General features: G+C 59.6%; 5 protein-coding genes and 3 non-coding genes across 8 annotated transcripts; 4 read left to right on the plus strand and 4 right to left on the minus strand.

Annotated features, from left to right (window-relative positions):
- Positions 1-659: 659 nt before the first annotated feature.
- NDUFB10 (NADH:ubiquinone oxidoreductase subunit B10) lies at positions 660-3,060 on the plus strand. The gene is made up of 4 exons (XM_063100562.1): positions 660-861; positions 2,067-2,205; positions 2,438-2,577; positions 2,893-3,060. Exons 1-4 carry the CDS (start codon positions 714-716, stop codon positions 2,994-2,996), a joined length of 531 nt encoding a protein of 176 aa, XP_062956632.1. The 5' UTR covers positions 660-713; the 3' UTR covers positions 2,997-3,060.
- Positions 3,061-3,143: 83 nt separating this feature from the next.
- On the minus strand, positions 3,144-5,195 carry RPS2 (ribosomal protein S2). The gene is made up of 7 exons (XM_063100560.1): positions 4,912-5,195; positions 4,740-4,829; positions 4,359-4,466; positions 3,935-4,108; positions 3,693-3,852; positions 3,368-3,459; positions 3,144-3,265 (listed from the first exon to the last, which is right to left on the minus strand). Exons 1-7 carry the CDS (start codon positions 5,086-5,088, stop codon positions 3,185-3,187), a joined length of 882 nt encoding a protein of 293 aa, XP_062956630.1. The 5' UTR covers positions 5,089-5,195; the 3' UTR covers positions 3,144-3,184.
- On the minus strand, positions 3,533-3,663 carry LOC134381392 (small nucleolar RNA SNORA64/SNORA10 family). Its single transcript, XR_010023984.1, has one exon. It is a non-coding gene; the product is annotated as a small nucleolar RNA SNORA64/SNORA10 family (small nucleolar RNA).
- LOC134381391 (small nucleolar RNA SNORA64/SNORA10 family) lies at positions 4,171-4,304 on the minus strand. The gene has a single exon (XR_010023983.1). It is a non-coding gene; the product is annotated as a small nucleolar RNA SNORA64/SNORA10 family (small nucleolar RNA).
- A 374-nt stretch (positions 5,196-5,569) lies between the features above and the next one.
- Positions 5,570-5,694, plus strand: LOC134381419 (small nucleolar RNA ACA64). Its single transcript, XR_010024007.1, has one exon. It is a non-coding gene; the product is annotated as a small nucleolar RNA ACA64 (small nucleolar RNA).
- Positions 5,695-7,393: 1,699 nt separating this feature from the next.
- Positions 7,394-9,779, plus strand: RNF151 (ring finger protein 151). The gene is given in 4 exon segments (XM_063101074.1): positions 7,394-7,560; positions 7,947-8,043; positions 8,630-9,087; positions 9,089-9,779. Coding segments are annotated over 4 exon segments (750 nt in total). The 3' UTR covers positions 9,117-9,779.
- Positions 9,780-10,308: 529 nt separating this feature from the next.
- On the plus strand, positions 10,309-16,423 carry TBL3 (transducin beta like 3). The gene is made up of 22 exons (XM_063099420.1): positions 10,309-10,373; positions 11,829-11,880; positions 11,974-12,069; positions 12,157-12,204; positions 12,307-12,448; positions 12,534-12,618; positions 12,701-12,871; positions 12,968-13,043; positions 13,125-13,218; positions 13,305-13,486; positions 13,574-13,715; positions 13,789-13,847; positions 13,949-14,052; positions 14,554-14,701; positions 14,788-15,018; positions 15,095-15,165; positions 15,248-15,404; positions 15,481-15,539; positions 15,686-15,789; positions 15,883-15,954; positions 16,049-16,207; positions 16,285-16,423. The coding sequence occupies exons 1-22, from the start codon at positions 10,333-10,335 to the stop codon at positions 16,392-16,394; spliced, it is 2,403 nt and encodes an 800-aa protein (XP_062955490.1). The 5' UTR covers positions 10,309-10,332; the 3' UTR covers positions 16,395-16,423.
- A 223-nt stretch (positions 16,424-16,646) lies between these two features.
- Positions 16,647-18,765, minus strand: NOXO1 (NADPH oxidase organizer 1). Its single transcript, XM_063101075.1, has 8 exons — positions 18,700-18,765; positions 18,524-18,604; positions 18,258-18,333; positions 17,989-18,166; positions 17,676-17,857; positions 17,471-17,581; positions 17,098-17,215; positions 16,647-17,016 (listed from the first exon to the last, which is right to left on the minus strand). The coding sequence occupies exons 1-8, from the start codon at positions 18,763-18,765 to the stop codon at positions 16,647-16,649; spliced, it is 1,182 nt and encodes a 393-aa protein (XP_062957145.1).
- Between the last annotated feature and the right edge of the window lie 864 nt (positions 18,766-19,629).

Genomic DNA, 19,629 nt, shown 5'->3' on the forward strand with positions numbered 1-19,629 from the left:
AGTCTGACAGTCTGTTTCTGAGAGTTCATAATTTGAAATTCTGACGTTTCTGTGATTCTAGATTCTGTGAGTCCATAGAGTTGGTGGCTCTGTGTCCCTGGCCCCAGCCTCTAGGCAGGAAGTGACCAGCACCCTCCCTGGATACCAGCCAGGGGCTGTGCCAAGTGTGGAGATTAGGGATGATGGCTAGCAGGGGCCTGGTCAGCAGAGCTGCCTCAGGGCACCACACTGCTCAAGGCCAGAATGGAACCATCAGAACCAGGCCGGAGTGCCCAGGGCCAGGACGAAACCATCTGAACCAGGGCACGAGCCCCCTCTCCCAATGGGCCAGTGCCCTGGGGACAAGTCCTGCTCCCTGATCTGCCCTGGGCAGGCCCCCAAGCTCACAGGCTTCAGTCAGTCCACCAGGGGCCTGGCAGAGACAGTGGAGCCCAGAAAAAGCTGTTGGGGCTGGGCAATCGAGGAAGGCTTCCTGGAGGGGTGGGGCGTTTGGTGCTCCTTGTTACTCGTTGACCTCGCTCCCTCCCGTACTTCGCACAACGCCCGGCGCGCACTGGGAGCTGCATGGACCTGCCTCTCGCCCGCGAGCGCAGTGGCGCCGAGCCCCACGCGGGGGCGCCCGCGGGCGCGAGGCACGAGGTCCCGTGGTGCCGCGCGGCAGGCCCAGCGCGCAGGTGCGGCTCTCGCGTCCTCCGCCGCGGGCCGAGGCAGCCATGCCGGACAGCTGGGACAAGGACGTGTACCCCGAGCCCCCGCGCCGCACTCCGGCGCCCTCGCCGCAGACCTCGCTGCCCAACCCCATCGTCTACTTGACCAAGGCCTTCGACCTTGTCGTGGACCGGCCCGTGACCCTCGTGAGAGGTACGGGTCCCCACTCCGCGCCCCGCCGGCGCCGTGAACCCCGGGCCCCCACCCTGCCTAGTTCCCCTCGCCGCACCCCGGGCCCCCCACCCGAAGACCTCCGGGCTCTGTCACCTCCTTCTGCCTCCCCACTGCAACCCGGGCCTGCCTCCCGGGTCTCTGCTGCCCGCCGCACCCGTTGCCTCCTGCACCAGGACGCTCACTGCCTGCGGACCCGCCGTCCGGGGAACCCTTTCCACTGCCCCGGGGTTGTTTGCAGACGGAGTACTGGAGCGTGTAAGATCCGACCCTCCCTACAGCGCTTTGCACGGGACGTTGTGCATGTAGGCGATCAGCAACCGTGTGTTAGAATGAACGGATTCTCCGCTAACCACCTGCATGCCCTCGGGGTGGTCATTTGCCCGCTTTGGGCCTCAGTTGCAAAATGACCAGGTAGTGATGCAGAGATGCCCAGATTCCCCACCTCTGGTCTGAATCAATGCTCCGCACTTCTGTTATCCTGTTTGTGGTTCAGCCAGCTCCCTGGGCTCTGCCCTCAGTGACTAGTACCAGCACTTCATCCATTCAGTGACTCAACCTGTTCAATCAACAACAACAAAGGAAAAACATTTGGGGTGCATAGCACGCTCTGGTGGTTCTTTTGTTAAGGAGGCTGAAGTCCGCAAACCAGACCCGCAAGGATCTGGAAACAGTCCAGCAGCGGACCCTGCTCCCTTTCTTGTACCAGTTTCTTAGGAAGTGTTTTATATTTCTGGATGGATATCTCACTTAGTCCATCTTGTTAATTTACCAGTGGGGAAGCTGAGGCCTGAAGGTCAGAGTGGGAGTTGTGCTTCGTGGCTTCCTATTGGAGCTTCTGCCTGCACAGTGGGGTCCTCGTGCTGTGGGGAAGGTGGGCTATCTAAGCTGCATCCAAGTCTCAGTCCCGTGTCTGTAAATGAGAAGGCCCTGCTTCCACCCCGTAGCGTTGTTGTGGGGACGAAGTGAAAGGATGGCTCTATCCACAGTAGCTATCACCACCTGTGGCACTTTGTAGGGCTGTCTGCTTGCCTGTTTCTGTAAAAGCTGAAAACGTTTAGGAAATCTATCCCATCCCTCCCCGCTTCTATTGTTTATGAGAAGTAACACACCTAAAAGCCTGTCCAAACTGTGACCTGTCCAAACCAACAGGGCATTTTTTTGAATCCAGGGTTTTCTCTTTGCAGAGTTTATAGAGCAGCAGCACGCAAAGAACAGGTATTACTACTACCACCGGCAGTACCGCCGCGTGCCGGACATCACTGAATGCAAGGAGAAGGACGTGTTGTGCATGTTTGAAGCCGAAATGCAATGGAGAAGAGACTAGTATGTGAACAGCATTGGGTGATGTGCAGACCTGCACAGGGCATCCTGCTGGGCCACCATTCTCTGGGGATACCATGGGGTGGCCTGTGCCAGCCTGAATACGCTTCCTGGTGTTGGCACAGATTATGGGTGTGAAGGGGGTGGGCAGACCTGGGGCTCCAAGGTCCTCCTCTCCTTGGGTACAGGGAAAAGACTCCTTACAGATAGCCTCTGTGATTCCTTTTGCTTTCAGCAAAGTCGATCAAGAAATTGTCAATATTATCCAGGAGAGGCTTAAAGCCTGTCAGCAGAGGGAAGGCGAGAGCTACAGGCAGAACTGTGCCAAGGAGCTGGAGCAGTTCACCCAGGTGGCTAAGGCCTACCAGGACCGTTGTGAGTGAGCCCCCTCCATGACCCAGTCCCTGGGTCCTGCTTCCTGCTGTCTGGCTCCCCTGTGGGCCAGTTTTGCTAAAAAAGTGGTTCTCAAGTCTGAATCAGTGGTTTCTAAAAATGGTGCTGCCCAAAGCCTACCAATCAGGTTTGGGGGTTCAGAACCACCATTCCTCACAGCTCCTGGCTTATAAACTTTCTTAGAAACCTGACTTGCCTCCCTCTGTGTAGAAAAGACCGTGGCTCCCCCAGGGCCGTGGGAGAACTAGGTTGGGTTTCCAGTTTGTTTCTAGATCTGAGTCCCCATTTCTTTGCCAGATCAAGACCTGGGGGCCCATCAGTCTGCCAGGAAGTGCCTGGCAAAGCAGAAGCAGAGAATGATGGCTGAGAGGAAAGCTGCGAAAGAGTCTGCTGCTGCCTAGCTGTGGAGCCCCTTCCCTCATGTCTGTCACTATATTCCTTAAATAAAACAATACGTAACCTGCCTGTTTCTGGTGTCATCTCTAACCCCTCATCTTAATGAGCTTTATTCCAGTTCCTTATTGTGGTACAGTGATAAAATACAACCATTAGCGGGTTTAATTAACTTTATTTTTGTTGTATAAAAACCCTATGTTGTAGCCACAGCTGGAGCCTGGGTCCTCTGCACAGAGACTCTGGTGTGGGTCTTTACAAGATGGTCAGTGAATTCCTAGAAAAAGAAACACAGTTGGACACCAGTCACCCCATGTGCTCACTTAGGCGGTATGGCTCACCCAAAATGAGCTCAACCCACTAGCCAGGCCAGCAGTACCTGATAGGGAGACTTGGTGAACACAGTCTCCTTCCAGAGATCGGGAGTCAGATAGCTGTAGGTCTTGGAGATGGCATCAAAGGTGGCCTTGGCTAGAACAAAACACATCAGAGAGGATCGGTGGCCTGACTTGAGATGAGCGCCCCCCCCCACCCCAGCAGCAGACGCTGTTGCACTCCCAGAAACAGAGAGACCACTTTAGGCAGGTCTGCCGTGCATTAGGAGGACCTTCCTCTCTCTCTCTGAAAAGATGCCAAGCACACACTAGGCCTGTGATCAAGCAAAGCTGAGAGAATACAGCTGAAACCATGAGTGGGCCACCTACCGAAGTTGCCCAGGGTGGCTGTGCAGCCCCTGGCTGAAGTATAGCAGTCATCAATACCAGCCATCATCAGTAATTTCTTGGGCACAGGAGCCGAGACGATGCCAGTACCTCTGGGGGCAGGGATGAGGCGCACCAGCACAGAGCCACAGCGGCCAGTCACCTGGGAAAGGAAAGAGTATGAAATCAGGAAGATGGAATCTGTGCTTCATCACAGGCCCATCACTCACCATTGCCCAGCTCACCTTGCAAGGGACGGTGTGGGGCTTGCCAATCTTGTTCCCCCAGTAGCCTCTCCGCACCGGGACAATGGAGAGCTTGGCCAGGATGATGGCCCCTCTGATGGCGGTGGCTACCTCCTTCGAGCACTTAACACCTAGGCCGACGTGGCCGTTGTAGTCTCCGATGGCGACAAATGCCTGTGAAGAGACTGTGTGAGGTGGTCAGTGGTCCTACAGAACGTCACTATCCCTCGCCCAGAGATTGTTGCACGCCTCGAGAAAAGAGAGACCACCGTGAGGCCAGTCTGAGGTCCCGAGGAGATCTTTTCTCTCTCTCCCCATTACGAAAGTCACACGGGTGAAACCAAGTGTAACTATGCAGAGCTGAGAGAGTCTCACCAAACTCTCTGGCACAAACAACCCAGCCACCACAAGACGGTGGCGATACCTTGAACCTGGTCCGCTGGCCAGCACGAGTCTGCTTCTGCACCGGCATAATCTTCAAAACCTCATCCTTAAGAGACGCCCCCAGAAAAAAGTCGATAATTTCGGACTCCTGCAGTAAAAGCCAGCAGATCCGTGATGCTAATTAAAAACAAGCACCACCCCTCAAAAGCCTCCCATTGACTTCCTATTCCTGCCAGGAGACATCCAGCCTCTTCTCCCCAGGAGGCACCCCCTCCTCACGATCCCGGAGGCGGACACCTACGCACTCGCACACTTCAACCTCTCAAATCAGAGACCTCGGAAACCTCCGACCCCAGCCCAAATGACTCCCAAGGGCTCTCTGGGGTTGCAGCTGCCCGACGCCCACAGATCGGCGCGGTACCTTGATGGGCAAGGAAAAAAGATAGATCTCCTCCAGGGACTTGATTTTCATGTCCTTGACCAAGCGGCCCAGCTTGGTGACGGGGATCCACTGGAGGGAGAGAAAGTGCCGGTAAGCAGCGCCGCCTCTCGCGCCGCCCGCGGGCCCACCCACGCTCAGGGTTAAGCCTTACCTCCTTGTCTTCGGCCTTGCCTCCGCGAGCTCCACGGCCCCGGCCCCGGCCCCGACCGCGGCCGCGACCCCGGCCCCGGATGCCGCTGCCGAAGCCTCCGCGAAAGCCGCCACGGCCTCCCATTCCAGGGCCCCCGGGGCCTCCGGGCCCTCCCGCTGCACCGGCGTCATCCGCCATTTGCTGAAAATATAGACAAGAACCAGCAATCGGTAAGGTCCTGGCGCCTGCGGCCGCCCTGAGAGCCTAGACGCGCTCGGCTCCGGCCCGATGTCCGCGGATTCCCGCCGCCACGCCGGGCGCCACCACCACAACCCGCCACACTCACGTGTTCTGTCGGAGAAGAAGGGGGCGGGCTTCCGGAAGCGAGCTTTTATATCACGCCAAGCGCCGCGAGATCTCGGCTGCCCCGCCCCGAGCCGGGCCATCTGAGGCAGCCTGTGATTGGCTCCGCGGCGCCGCCCCACCGCTCTGCGTGCGCCTGCGCGTCCGGCCGAGCCGCGGCCTCGGAATCTGCGTGACCGGAAGAGCCGCTATAAATGTCCGCGCCCCCGCGCCGCGCTCCTCTCGGGCCTCCGGGTTCGTGGCGCCCGCCTTTCCACTGAGGTAGGTTGGCCGGCAGGGCCGCTGCTGCGTCCCGGTGGTGGTCGGGCAGGCCGGCGTTGTTTGAAAATCACCCCCGGCTCTGGCCGTGGCCGGGGGTGAGATTCGGCGCCCAGAGCCAAAGGGACCTCCGCTCGCCGCCCACTGCACGGTGTGGGGGGCGAAACCCGGGTCCCGACAGGCGCCGCGGCCCCGATGTGGCCGCTCGCGTAGTCTGGCCTCCGACCTCTAACCCTGTCTTCTCCCCGCAGGACACCCGCTCGCCCCGTGCCTGAGACCCACGCCGCCAGGACCGCGCGGGAGGGGCTTCGGTTGTCCGGTGTCCTAAAGAAAGCTAATTGCCCAGTTCTCCGCTTGTGGGTGTTCTTGGGGTCCTACCCGCCTATCGGCCTGGAAAATGCATCTGTTCCCGCTGTGGGGAGAACCCTAGTGGGATGCCTTCTCTTACCAGGCCAGCCCAACTCTGCTTTGGACACTCCACAAGGCTACGTAGAAGTTGGGAGGTTGGCAGATGACGCCTAAGGTCCCACACCCCTTAAGTGGCATAGCCAGGCGGGGAACCCTGACTTGCCTGTCCATGTCCCAGACATTACTTCCACACATGCAAGTAAAATACCCTAGACTAAGAAAAGCGAGGTGGGGCCAGCAAACCACTAGCAAGGATGGGAGTGTAGACTTCACAGCTCAAAGGCTTTCAGAAGCTCTCTATTGCTCTCAGGACAGATATAGGTTCTTCAGGATTTGACCAACTAGCCTAGTTGAGCTCAGCACTCCAGTGGCGCTGAACCAGTGGGAACATGTTTGCACAGGTTGGAGTTGATCTCCCCATGCCAATTCTCACAGTTCTGCTCAGAAAATCAGACATCTAGGGCCAGCCCGTGGCTCACTTGGGAGAGTGTGGTGCTGACAACACCAAATCAAGGGTTAAGATCCCCGTACCGGTCATCTTTAAAAGAGAAAGAAAAAAAAAAAATCAGACACTTGTTCTGGGAGGCTGGGCCCCCTGCTGTGAGGTTGCAGAGAAATTTAGTCCTTACTGCCCTGTTCCGTGCCCTGGAGTTAGCACCCGTAGTCTTGGATCCTAAGTGAAGAGCCCTTATGAGTCAGTGTCTAAACCCTTAAGCTCTTGGAGATCTGGCCACCTGAGCAGCAATAGTTGAGGAAGAGGGCAATACCCTGTGATCCTGCTGAAGCCTTGGTCTTGGGGAAACACTCCCCCAGAAGCCTGGTTGCTGGCCGAGTACTGCTTGGGGATCAGTTGTCAGCCACCCTCAAGGCAGCGGGTTCTATGGACCTGTCCTGGGTCCAGCCTGCCCTACCCTTTGCCTGTGATCCTTTAGAGAGGGGTGCAAGGGCTAGGCAGTGCAGGTCCCAGTAAGCCCTGGACCAGGGCAGTGATTGGCCTGAGCTAGACAATGCCACTGTGATGTCGGCCCACTGCCGCTGTGAAATGGAGGCTCCTGAGCACTGGGGGTCAGTGGAGCTGCCATCCAGACACAGATCATGGTAAGCCCAAGCCTTCTTACCTCTACCCCTAAGATTTGTACCCAACTCTGAAAATGTGTCCAGCTGTTCAGGAATGGGCCTTATTCCTCACTCTGAGAAAGGGTGGACAGTGTTATGGGCCCGCATATGAAACGAAAACTTTTCAGAAGGCTCTAGTAAAGTCTAACTCAGCCAAGGCCAGCTTCTCCAGCCAGGGACTGGTAGTCTTGTGGGGAGGATCTTGGACCCCCATAGCGGCCCCCTCAAAGTGGGTGCTGACCCAGGCTCTCTACTTGTGGCTCTCATGTGGCTCACCTCTCTGCCCAAAGCTTGCTGGGTGGGTTCTCTCACTGGGCATGGAGTGGGGGGGCCAGAGCCTTGTCCCAGCCAGGCGCTGATGCTGGCCTGGCCTTTGCAGACTGGCGGGTATGATCTCAACCTCTTCACCAGCCCTCCTGACTGCAACTTCCTGTGCTCCGTCTGCCACGGGGTTCTTAAGAGGCCAGTAAGGTTGCCATGCAGCCACATCTTCTGCAAAAAGTGCATCCTCCGGTGGCTAGCCAGGTGCCACTGGGTACCCAAGGGGCCGGGAGGACAGGGGTGAGGCTAAAAGCCATTCCTGTGGCCCAGAACAGAGGGGAAAGTCTGTCAAGTACTGGGTCACAAGGCTATAAAATGCAGCCGCTAAATTTCCAGGGACACTAAAATGTGTGGGATCCCTCACCCTGTGGTCTGCAGCCCTGGACCCCAGCCTTGGAGCTGAGAGCTCCCCCTCACACCTCCTCCAGCTGGAGAGAGGATCCGGGCCTTTGACTTTGGTGTTATCAACACCACACTCTAAACAACTGAGCTACCCTGCCAGCCCCAGTGAAGGCTTGGCCAGGGGAGGAATGGTGCCTGCACGTGCCCCCTTCCCACTCCCAACACTCATGCCTACCCGTGCCCCCTAGACAAAAGACCTGTCCGTGCTGCAGGGTAGAGGTGAGGAGGAGGAAGATGGTCCATGTGAATAAACTCCAGAGAACCATTGGCCGCCTAGAAGTCAAGGTAGCTCAGCACCACTCACACCCGCCTTGTTGCACTTGTGGGGGGTGGGACAGCCAAGAGACAGGGAAAGGAGAACGTCATCTTCAAACAGAACCAAGTGCAGCCTCGGGGCCATCAGACCTGGCTGAGTTTTGAATCATGGTTGTACCACTCATCTGCTGTATGATTTGGGGCAAGTTACCTAATGTGAGGCCCTGGGGCCTCAAGCTGTAAAATGGGGATTACAGAGGATTTTTAGAGGACGAAGTGCCTGGTTTTCCCTCAAGGGGCAACTGAGGTTAAAAAAAAAAAAAAAAAAGCCTGGCTTAATAGTACATACCACTCACTAGACCAGCCCAACCATGTACCTCTCTGTTCTCCAAGACTTGGGCCCAACCCCCTCCTCTGGGACATCTAGATTCTTCCCACCTCTAAGCATTTGCCCAATTATTCTCTCCCCTTCACCTCATTGCAGTCAGAAGAGCTTGGGAAGCTCCCGGTCCATTGGTTTCTGGTCAGTGGAATGTTACAGATAGGGGATTCCATAGGGCGGCCGGCTGGCGATGCCTGACCTGGTTTGGCTCATATGGTGCTCTCCCACCCTCAGTGCAAGAACGCGGAGGCTGGCTGCTTGGTGACCTGCCCTCTAGCCCATCGCAAGGGGCACCAGGACTCATGCCCGTTTGAGCTAATGGCCTGCCCCAACGAGGGCTGCACTGCACGGGTGCTACGTGGGACCCTGGCCGAGCACCAGCGGCAGTGCCAGCAAGGTGCCCAGCAGCGTTGTCCCCTGGGCTGTGGGGCCACCCTGGACCCTGTAGAACGTGTGCAGCACAACTGCTACCGCGAGCTGCGCGACGCCTGGAGCGAGCGCCAGCAGCGCAGCCGGCCCCTGTTGCTATGCGTGCTGCGACATGTGCGCCAGGTGCACCGCGCCACCAACCTCATCCGCGGGCAGCTGGCCCAGCTCGGCAACTTCCTGGAGGACGATGCCCTGCTCCTGGGCACCCCGCAGGAGGAGGCCAAGGCCACCCCGGAAGGCAATATTGGGGCTGAGGAGTCGGGGGCCCAGGGCCACAGTGCCTTGTAAATAGAGAATAAACGCGGAGCCCAGGCCTGGCCCGCCTCGCCACCTCTGTGCCTGCTGGCCTCACTCTGCCACATTTGCCGCCGCCCCTTGCGACCCATCCAGGTACTCCTTCCTTCTCCAGCCAGGGACACTTTGAAAGCCTCTCTCCCTCGGACTCTTGAGTTCTTTCCCATCACTGGGTCTTTGCTCTTCTCTTCCCCCTGCCTGGAAAGCTCTTCCATTTGCCTGCTTTCTCCTTTTCACTCAAACGTCTCTCCTCCTGTTAGAGGTTTTCCCCAACCATCCTCTCCCTGTCCACTCTCCCGTTACTTCCTCTCAGTGTGTTTTACCAGTTTCATAACCAGCAGCACAAACGGCTCAGAACCTTGAACTCAGAGTAAAAGCCAACTCCTCACAATGGCTTACGAGGAGCCCTCCTGACCTCTGCCCTCTTGCGCCTATATTCTCTTCACCCACTGCCTGCAGTCACGCCGTCTTCTGTTGCTCTTCCTAAGCGCCAGGCACCCCCAAGCCGCTCTTGGCCTGAAGCCCTGCTCCACGAGCTTCAACGTCACTGCAGGCGTCCCCTTCTCAATGAAGCCTCCTCTACCGCACCACTGAAAACTGCCCTCGCTGCATCATTTGCTGGTTATTTCCAGAGCAGCAACCACTTATTGTAATAATACCCCAACCCCCGTCCCCTTCCTCATCCACACCCTCAGCCCACTAGAATGTGAGTTACCCGGGGGCAGAGGTTTTTTCCTTCCCTAATGTCTCCCATCTGCCTAGAAGGGTGCTTTGCACACAGAAGGTACTCAATAAATACTTGAATGACTATGAAGTTATCTGAATAGTTTCATTTATCTGAGTTATTTATAATAGACTGAGTTACTACTTATCATAGACTTATTCGACCGCGGTTGCCGAATCCCAGAACGCGGAGGGGACACGAGTAAACACTTCCCACGAATGAATGCCGTTTTAATTTTCCATTAAAAGGCCAGACCGAGGGCAACACCGACCCGTACCCAGTTTACGCCAACTCGCCGGTGCGGCACCTGCGAAGTTCCACAGCCCGCCATCGAGGCCGGGAACGGCCCCGCCAGCTTTCGCCTTCCGGTCAGCGGCCTTTGCCCATAGCAAAGATGGCGTCGAGTGCGTCGCGCTGATGACGTCACAACAGCGATGGTTAGTGACGTCATCACCGCGCGCCGGTCTCCACGCGGCGGCGGCGGCACGACATGGCGGAGACTGCCGCCGGAGTGGGCTGCTTCAAGGCCAAGTGAGCCTGGGGCGCTGGGGCTGCGGGGCTCGCAGCTGGGCAGCGGAGGCCCCCGCGGCGCGCGGAGGAGGGCGGGCCCTGGAGAGGGCGCCCATTCGGGTCTGGGGAGGGACTGAGGGCTGTGTACGAACTGGCCCGCGGAGTCGTGGAGGCTGCGACAGGGGCTGGCGGCGACTGGAGTCCGGCCGGGCGCAGCAGGATGGTTTTGGGGGGACGAGAAGTCTTTGAGGCGGGGGAAGGGGCGGATTGAGTCCAAGTTGGGGCTGGTCCTGGAATGTGGTGGGAGGCGAAGAACCACCCCTGGGTAGGCGGCCTAGGGCGCTTTCACCCGTTGTCCCTCTTCTCCAGGGAGCAGGAATAAGGAAGAGTCGGGAGATGGGTGGGTCCGCAGTGGCCCAGGATTCCCTGAATCATTTGCTCGCACAATCCCCAAACCTTTGCTGGACAGCTAAGTGCATGGGGCCCGTGTGGGAACAGACTCAGCTCCACCTGCAGAGCGCAGTCCTATGGAATAAATCATCCCCGTTAGTGGCTGAGGGGCTTCGGTTGTGAGAAGCCCTAGCAAAAGGAAGCCCTGGTACAGACTGCACCGCTGTTGGAAGGTCATCTGGGTGTGGGATGGGGAGCTCGAGTCATCGTGGCAGTCAGTCTTCCCAGAGTGGAGTTAGCCAGGCATCGAAATCTGGGAAGAGAGGCCCACCCCTTACACAGGGAACAAGCAGAAGATAGGAAATCTGTCACTGTGGCTGGGCCAGGTGCAGTGGGGCTGTGGTGTGGGCTGTGAGAGGGAAAGGAAACACAGGAAAGGGGGGCAGAAATCCTTCTGGATAAGGTCTTGAGAGTGTGTAAGGAAAGGGAAAAGTTTTAAGTAGGGTGATGACATAATCAGTTATGTTCTAAAAGGCAACTCTGGAAGAAAGGTGGAGAGAGCAGGTAGGGGGCCCAGTGAAGAGTCTGGAGCAGGAGGACAGCATGAGTGAAGTCACAGAAATGACAGCTGCTTGGGATGTGGGATCCAGGCGGAGCTGGGGATGGAGGAGAGATCCAGGGCAGAGAAGAGGTGTGTTGGACCTTAGGGATGAAGAGGCTGGGGAAGATGTTGCTCTTGGCTCAGTTATCTAGGCCTGGCTCCCACAGTCATCCGTCTTCGGGGCTCCCCAAGACCTGACCTGGTCTACACTGGGGACTCTCTCAGAAGATTGGGCTGTTGGGCTACCTTTGCCTAATGCAGGCCACCTCTTACTTCTGCGGGACCCCACGTGGACCACCTCTGGGTCTCAACTTCTCTGTAACACGGGGTAGCAACACAGTGCTGCTAGTTTTCCTCTTAGGTCCCTGTTGCCGCCCAGGACTCTTCAAGGGCCAGGGCCTATTGAGTTGACTTCTGGGAGAGCATCCAACACAGGGCCAGGCACTAAGGGGTGGGCATTACTCACTCTCTTGTCCTCTTTCTAGCTATGCTGTCGAGCGCAAGATTGAGCCTTTTTACAAGGGCGGGAAAGCACAGGTACCAGCCTGGGGAGGGGCAGGGTTGTGGGGCAGGTAGGGGCTGTGTCGGAGATGCTGAGTATTGCCTTGGCTGAGACCCCTTTGCCCCCAGCTGGACCAAACTGGCCAGCACCTCTTCTGCATCTGTGGTACCAGAGTCAATGTCCTGGAGGTGGTCTCGGGGACCGTGCTACAGAGCCTGGAGCAGGTGAGGGCTGGCTGGGCAGGTGGGAAGGGGCTAGTGGGGAGGGTAGCCTTTTCATGTGGTGATCTCTGTGCCTGCTCTGTCCCCTAGGAGGACCAAGAGGACATCACCGCCTTTGACCTCAGCCCCGATGATGAGGTACGTGGGGCAGGGACAGGAGGTGAGCTCCAGTACCTCCCTCCCATACCTTGAGGCAGTGAGTCTGCCACTACTCCTCAGCTGAATTGTGCCTTCCTGCAGGTGCTGGTGACTGCCAGTCGGGCACTGTTGCTGGCTCAGTGGGCCTGGCGAGAGGGCAGCGTCACCCACCAGTGGAAGGCAATCCACACAGCTCCCATTGCCACCATGGCCTTCGACCCCACCTCAACACTGCTAGCCACTGGTAGGGCCCCAGCTGGGCTAGTAGGCCAGAGCGCACGGGTGGGAACTTTGGGCAAAGCCCCCTCACCTCAAATCCATTCCCACAGGTGGCTGTGATGGGTCCGTGCGCGTCTGGGACATTGTGCGGCACTATGGGACACACTACTTTCGGGGCTCACCTGGTGTTGTGCAGTGAGTGGAGGCAGCTGAGGGCAGGTGGGCAGAAGTATCATGCTTAAGGGCACAGCTCACTTTCCTGCACCCCTGCCTGCAGTTTGGTGGCGTTCCACCCGGACCCTGCACACCTGCTGCTGTTTTCCTCAGCCACGGATGCCGCCATCCGTGTATGGTCACTGCAGGACCGGTCGTGCATGGCTGTGTTGACTGCCCACTACAGTGCTGTCACCTCTCTGGCATTTGGTGCTGATGGCCACACCATGCTCAGGTCAGTGGCAGGCCACACAGCCCTTGGTAGGAAGGGGAAGCTCAGAAAGTGGGGGCTGAGACAGACTCTGGGACTGAGGTGGCTGGTTCCCCCCAGCTCTGGCCGTGACAAGATCTGTATCATCTGGGACCTTCAGAGCCGCCAGGCCACGAGGACTGTGCCAGTGTTTGAGGTGGGGGCACCTGAAGGCCAGGGCTGGTGAGTTGGGCAGGGAGGGGGCATGGCTGCAGCCTTTGACCCAGCTCATCCCTAGAGCGTGGAGGCTGCTGTGCTGTTGCCAGAGGAGCCGGTGCCTGAGCTGGGTGTGAAGTCCCCAGGCCTGCACTTCCTGACAGCTGGTGACCAAGGTGTGTGGGGCCATCCCATGGGCAGGCAGTAGGGCTGGGGTGGGCCCCTGGACCTGTGAGACCCAGCAGCCCCTGTCCCCGCACAGGCACGCTGCGCGTATGGGAGGCAGCTTCAGGGCAGTGTGTGCACACACAGCCTCGGCCGCCAGGCCCCAGGCAGGAGCTGACCCACTGTGCCCTGGCCCGTGCCGCCGGCCTGCTCCTTGCCATCACCACTGACCACAACCTGCTGCTCTACGAGGCACGCTCTCTGCAGCTGCAGAAACAGGTGAGCACCTGCCCCTGCTCGGCCTGGGGCCTGGGAGCACCTGCCCTACACTCGTGCGGGTTCCAGCTGGGTCTCCTGCCCCCACAGTTTGCTGGCTACAGTGAGGAAGTGTTAGATGTCCGGTTCCTTGGGCCTGAGGACTCTCATGTCGTTGTGGCCTCCAACAGCCCATGCCTGAAAGTGTTTGAGCTGCAGACATCAGCCTGTCAGATCCTCCACGGCCACACAGGTGGGGAACCAGCTGACCCCCCTACCTCGTCTTGCCATAATTGGCCACTGACCACTCCCCCTACTTCTCCCAGATATTGTCCTGGCCCTGGATGTGTTTCAGAAGGGGCGGCTCTTTGCTAGCTGTGCCAAGGTGAGGCATCCAAGAGGTGTGGAGGTGCGGGTCCCCAGGTAGGGAAGCCAAGGTGATAGGACCACGGCCCAGCCTCTCTCCTCAACCTTTCCTGTCCCCAGGATCAGAGCATCCGCATCTGGAGGATGAACAAGGCTGGCCAGGTGGCTTGTGTGGCTCAAGGCTCTGGCCACACACACAGCGTGGGCACCATCTGCTGCTCTAGGTAGTGGGTCAGGGCTGGATCTAGAAGTGTCAGAGGTGTGGAGGCCCAGGCCTGCTGATGGGGGCTTCAGCTCAGGAGGTGGGGGGAGTTGGAGGGGGTGGTGGCCTTGGCCTCATTCTTTGGGGCCCTGGCCCAAGGATGTGGAGCAGAATAGGAGCCAGGGGAGCCCCACTTGCATGGGGGTGTTCTCAGAAGTGGCCTTGGGGCGAGGTGGGAAAAGGAGGAAGGGCATCAGGGCAGAGAGAATGACGCTGAACCAGGTGGAGAAGGTGAGCTGGAGTCCTGTGGTTGGGGCTGAGTCGTCAGCTACGGTGGCACTGACGGTGGATAGTGCAGACAGAGGGGCTTGGTCCCAGAGATGTTTGGGGGTGACATGGGCTGATCTTCATCCTGGGATAGTCCTTCCGGTCCGTACAGTAGCCCAACAGGCCAGACCTGTGGTGCACTGGCGATTGGGACTTGCCAGGGCTCAGCAGCGTGTCCTCTCCTGCCGTGTCACAGGCTGAAGGAGTCCTTCCTAGTGACAGGCAGCCAGGACTGTACTGTGAAGCTATGGCCCCTCCCTGAAGCCCTGCTGTCTAAGAGAGCAGCCTTAGACAGCAGCCCCATCCTCCTGCAGGCCCAGACCACCCAGCGCTGCCATGACAAGGTGAGTGACACAGCCACTGGGGTGGGGGTGTGGCTGAACCCTTGTTGGGGTGAGAGGTCTGAGCTGCCACCTGCTTCCATTACCAGGATATCAACAGTGTGGCCATCGCCCCCAACAACAAGCTGCTGGCCACAGGCTCACAGGACCGCACAGCCAAACTCTGGGCCCTGCCGAAGTGCCAGCTGCTGGGCGTCTTCTCAGGCCACCGGCGAGGCCTCTGGTGTGTCCAGTTCTCACCCCTGGACCAGGTGCTGGCCACAGCCTCTGCTGACGGCACCATCAAGCTCTGGGCATTGCAGGACTTCAGCTGTCTCAAGGTAAACAGCAGTCCCCCCACCCCAGGCCAGCCCCAGCTCAGTAAAATCTCATAGCTTCCACCTCCACACCCCGCAGACATTTGAGGGGCATGATGCTTCTGTGCTGAACGTGGCCTTTGTGAGCCGCGGCACACAGCTGCTGTCCAGGTGAGTGAGCTGGGGCAGGGCAGGATGGTGGTGAGGTGGGGGGCAGGCCCTGACGCTGAGCTGCTCCCAATCCCAAACCCAGCGGCTCCGACGGGCTCGTGAAGCTGTGGACCATTAAGAACAACGAGTGTGTGCGGACACTGGACGCCCATGAGGACAAGGTCTGGGGGCTGCACTGCAGCCGACTGGATGACCGCGCCCTCACGGGTGCCAGTGACTCCCGTGTCATCCTCTGGAAGGTTGTGGGCCGGGAGGGGTGGAAGGCAGCGTGGGGGGGCAGCGCAGCATCCCCTTCTGATCCCAGTCTGATCCCAGGACGTGACTGAGGCAGAGCAGGCACAGGAGCAGGCCAAGCAGGAGGAGCAGGTGGTCAAGTGAGTATGGGTCAGCGTCGCCTCCCCTGGAGCAGGGGGCTCTGCATCACCCCTACTTTGAGACGTTGGGAAACCGAGGCTGGAAGTAGGGCTGAGTTCCAGCCAGGGTCCATTAGTGCTCACTCCTCCTTCCCCTCCCCCACCAGGCAGCAAGAACTGGACAACCTGCTCCATGAGAAGCGGTTCCTGCGGGCGCTGGGCCTGGCCATCTCCCTGGATCGGCCCCACACTGTGCTGACCGTTATCCAGGGTCAGTGCATGTCCCAGTATCAGGACAGGGTGGGGAGTGGCTCTCAGGCCCTTGAGCCCATTCCCTGGGGCTCAGTCTTCCTTCCTCCCACAGCCATCCGGAGGGATCCCAAAGCCTGTGAGAAGCTAGAAGCCACTGTGCTCCGACTGCGGCGAGACCAGAAAGGTCCAAGACTGGCGGGCAGGGGCTGGTCAGGGTGGAGTGGCCTGTCAGGGCAGGGTGGCCCGGCAGGCAGGGTGACCATTCTTGTTGCCCACAGAGGCCCTGCTGCGCTTCTGCGTCACATGGAACACCAACTCCCGGCACTGCCATGAAGCCCAGGCCGTGCTGGGTGTGCTCCTGCGGCATGAGGCCCCCGAGGAGCTGCTGGCCTACGAGGGCGTGCAGGCTGCACTTGAAGCCCTGCTGCCCTACACTGGTATTTGGGCACAGCCTGGGGTGAGGAGCAGCCTGGTGGCCGCATGGACCCCCCTGACCTCCCTCTGTCCTCCCCAGAGCGGCACTTTCAGCGGCTCAGCCGGACACTGCAGGCAGCCACCTTCCTGGACTTCCTGTGGCAGAACATGAAGCTGCCCACTCTCCCAGCTGCCCCCACGGCCCCCTGAAACACATGAAGGCGTATTTTTCTATCTTGGCTCTGTGTGTCTATCTGGACTGTCTTACTTCAGGTCCCTGGCCACAACCTTAGCCAATCAGAATAGGTACTGGAGCCTGCTGGTCTCAACCCTACCAGCCCCATCCCTGCTCCCTGGCCTGGTGGGGATCCAGCAGGCCCTGCCCCTCAGTACAGTGAAACTTGGTGTGAGTCATTCAGAAATTTATTCAGAGGAAATGGGAAGTCATGCCCTCCCTCACCCTCACCTCCCCCAGCCACCATCAGTCATCCCCTGGTCTGGATCCCCTGGACAACATTCAGGCTGTGCGGTGCACCATAGGGCCTGTGCAGCCCTCCCTGTATGTTCCACACACCTTCTAGGGAGCCCCTGACGCCCTGGGTCCCGCTCTAGAGCCCTACGGGTGATGGTGCAGCAGCGGCTCTGGATGGCACTCAGTGGGGGTCGGGCGGGCACGGTAGGGGGAGGGGTTGTGGCCTGGGAGGGTTTGGGGGAGCAGCGGGTCTCGCCTGCCCTGTCCTCCCCTCCATGGAACCCTGGCCCGCCCAGTAGCGCTCCCAGCCCTTCTGGCCTCAGCAGCACAGCAGGAAGGAGGCCCTCCAGGCCACCAAACCTACAAAGAGGGCACGGCTTGGTTAGGGATCAGCCGGTCCCCAGCTAGGCTTGGCCAGGCCAAAGCCCCACCTCCGCGCACCTGCACAGCCACCAGCCGCGGTCCGACATCTCCAGCACACGCACGCACGCCCCCGCGGGCACCGACAGCTCATCCCTGCGGGTGCCCTCGTAGGCACAGGAAACACAAAACTGGGGCCCTGGGGATGGGTGTTTGGGAGTCACTGCCAGGCTGCAGAGGCCAGGACCTCTATCTTCCTCTGGGTTCGATCTCTGCTGGTGCCAGGAACTGCTCTAAAACCCATTCAGGGCTCCTCCAGCTACAGTGACCAAACACAGGCTCCCAGTCTTCTGACACCGCCGCCCTCCCCCTGCTCGGGTGCTTCCTCTGGCCCAGTCTGGCCACACAGTGCTGTGGTAGTGGTGGGCATGGGGGAGGTGGGTTGGGCTCCTACCACTGCTCCCCAGGGATGGGCCCCCCTCCTGGCCCTGGCCCGGTGACACCTCTAGGTAGGGAGCTGGAAACCAGGCCATCTGCTGGTCCTCGTTCTCCACCAGCCACCAGCCTGTGCGCAAGGGGCAAAAAGGTTGTCAGATCCCCAGGCCCGCTGGGATCCAGAGGGGCAGAAAGGCGAATTTCCAGGCTGCAGTCAGACCTACCTGAAGGGTGTCGCAGCAGCACGTCCAGGCTCTCCTGGGCCCGCGTGTGGAAGGGCCGGCCGTGCGTGTCCTGGGTGTGGAAGGGCTGCAGGCAGCGCAGGCTCTGCGCCTTCAGGCTGTGGATGGCAAGGCTGCCCGCGGCGAGGGGGAGGGGATCCTCGGGGGTGGGTAGGATCACCAGGCTGGGAAGGGCAGCGGCGCAGGTGAGAGGCAGGGGGAGCGGGCCCGCCTCCGACCCGGCCTTCCAGTCTCCGCGCCGCCGCCCCGCTTCCAAAGGCCGCCGCGGGCTGGGAGTTGGGGGCGGGGCGGGCACCTGCCGGGCGGCAGCGCGGGCTCCAGGTCCGGGGGGTGCGGCGCGAAGAAGCTGATGAGCGCCGTGCTCTGCGTCACTCGCTCCGGTGCCGCCAGCAGCGCCCGGGTGTGGGCCTCCAGCAGCCGCAGGCGCGCCAGCCCGCGGCTCGTGCGACCGCCGCGCGCCCACAGCGGCGCGTCTGCGGAAGGGACAGAGAGCGCATGGGGCCGTGTCCCAGGCTCACCGCCCCCGCCAGCCCTCCCCACCCTCCCAGGACCCCGCGGCCTGACCGGGGAGCTTGGGGAGGACGCGGTCGGATCTCCGCAGCAGGCCCGCCTCCACCGGGAAGGTCTCCTTGAGGGTCTTCTGAGGGTGAGAACCGCAGGATCGGGCTCCCATAGGAGGGCCGGAGTCCCTCGCCAGGATCGTAGGGCTGGAAGCCCGCATGGGCACCAAGGGAGGCCCTCCGACAGGGTCAGTGGTGGGTCATGCACTGGGAAGCCTCTGGTTGGGAGGAGCGGGGACGCCCTGTCAGGGTCACCCCAGAGCCACTCACCTGGAGCTGCCTGAATTCGTCCCAGGTCCTGCGCACCAAGGTGTCGCTGCCATCTGACCAGTGCACGGAGAAGGCAAAAGTCTGTGAGAGGAAAGGTTGGGGGTGCCTCAGAGGGGCTGGGCCAGGCACACCCTCCCTGTCCCCTTGAGATCTGCGAGGACTGCATCAGGTCTCACCTGAAGCCGCTTGATCTGCACCAGGGCTGACCCGTGCACTGACACCGGGTGCCGGCAGCCTGCCATCGCTGTGGCCTCCTGGGTTTTGGGCTTCTGGAGTAGGTGGGGAGGGGCAGAGGATCCTGCTGATTCCCCGCCCTGGAGCGGGCTCCCTGCACCCGGAAGACCGGCTGGAATGGAATTCCCCACCTGCGGTGTCTCTATGGAGCTGCCCTGCCCTCGTGTCCTTGTGTCGCAGCTTCCTTGCTGTCCACCAAGCCCAAGACCTGGGGAATAGAGCACAGGAGCACAGGGCTTGGGGGTGCCCAAGGCAGAGTTGGTAGGAGAAAGAACAAGCTACCAGGCCCTGGAAGTGCGCAAGGTTGTGTCCTGAAGAAGGGGCGGTGTAGGGGCTGGGACTGCCACCTGGGGCTGTCCTGCCTGAGTCTGGCCATGGGAAGAGAGAGGAGAAGGAAGGGCCATCAAAGTGCCACCTGGCCAGGCCCAGCCCACCTCTCGGGGCTCTCCCATGCTCTTCCTAGTGCTTGAACTGGTGTAACCTTCTGCCAGGGTGTGTCCAACCACTGTCTTTGAACTCACCTGTGGGGCTCTGAGCAGTTGTCATCCAAAATTTCTGACTTAATCTTGAAGTTGGTGTAAAGGTCTCTTAATGTCCCCAAGTCATAGAAGAGGAAATTTGTATTAAATGGATAATTATTGTGAGTTTTTCTGTACATGTTGGGGGAGGGGCAGACCTCATAGGATCACCCCAGTGGTTCCTCTGCAGTGGGGAGATTTAGGCAGAAGGAATAGGGTCCATCTTTGCCATTGGGTCACTAGCACTGCTTTGAGAGACACCTCTGAATGAATGATTCATCACAACTTACTGCAAACACAACCTCTGCGGTCAACAGTGACCCATTTCCCCATCAGTAAGGGTGGGTGTGGGAG

The sequence above is a fragment of the Cynocephalus volans genome, chromosome 6, assembly GCF_027409185.1.
Source record: "Cynocephalus volans isolate mCynVol1 chromosome 6, mCynVol1.pri, whole genome shotgun sequence".
In the NCBI taxonomy this organism is placed as follows: Eukaryota; Metazoa; Chordata; class Mammalia; order Dermoptera; family Cynocephalidae; genus Cynocephalus; species Cynocephalus volans.